We start from the raw sequence: 738 nt of genomic DNA, 5'->3' as shown, positions 1-738 counted from the left end.
TCACCTGTAGCCATACATGACCATGTCGGACACAGGGGCGTGAGGGGAGCCCGTCATCTCCCGGAACTGCAGGGGGCGGGGGGACGCGGGGGTCAGGGGGGCGGGCCTGGAACTGGGGGGACGGAGGGGAGCGCGGCGGCAGGGCTACGGGCCAGCTCACCCGGTTGTTGTGCCGGGCCTGCTCCAGGGTGGCCGTGAAGAGGAAGCAGCGGCAGGGGACCCCCGCGTCCCGGGCACACTTAATGTACCTGTGGGGGCAAGGAAGGAGCCAGGCTGGTAAGGGGCCCTGAGCCCCCGCCCCCCCTCCCGGGGCCACCCCCTGGGACCCCGGTACCTGGCCCGGCTCGGAGGGTCTGGGTTGGTGTTGTCGATCACGACCCGTTTCCTTTGCTTTAGAGCCTTCTCGCACATGGTCACACAGCGCTGCCACGAGCCCAGCGTGTCCTGGGGGACATGGGGAAAGACCCCTGAGCGGGGGTGGGGGGGAGAAGACAGGGATACAGCAGGACGGGGTGTGGGGAGACCCTGCAGGAGGGAGGATGGCAGAGACGCAAGGGAAGCAGAGAGCTGGGAGAAGCCCCCAATCTGGGGGGCGGGCAAAGGGGGGGGAGGGGACAGGCAGGAAGGACCACTGGTGCCCCTGCCCCAGGCTCACCCTGTTCACGTGGACGTAGCCTGCCGACACGAGGTGCTCCTGGAGGAAGGTGGACTTGCCAGCTATGGAGCGGGGGGGGGGGG

General features: G+C 69.1%; 1 protein-coding gene across 1 annotated transcript in view; it reads right to left on the bottom strand.

Annotated features, from left to right (window-relative positions):
* The window catches only part of LOC110577692 (polynucleotide kinase 3'-phosphatase), a 6,053-nt gene continuing 5,315 nt past the window's right edge, over positions 1-738 (bottom strand). The window contains exons 13-16 of the mRNA XM_044911357.1: positions 656-717; positions 335-444; positions 161-248; positions 1-66 (exon numbers count right to left, since the gene is read on the bottom strand). Of these exons, the coding sequence (XP_044767292.1) occupies positions 1-66; positions 161-248; positions 335-444; positions 656-717 (326 nt within the window). The remainder of the gene's footprint in view (positions 67-160; positions 249-334; positions 445-655; positions 718-738) is intronic.

This window comes from Neomonachus schauinslandi, chromosome 16 (assembly GCF_002201575.2).
Source record: "Neomonachus schauinslandi chromosome 16, ASM220157v2, whole genome shotgun sequence".
NCBI lineage: Eukaryota > Metazoa > Chordata > Mammalia > Carnivora > Phocidae > Neomonachus > Neomonachus schauinslandi.
The sequence above is the reverse complement of the archived record's forward strand: the minus strand, read 5'-3'. Positions and strand labels throughout refer to the sequence as shown.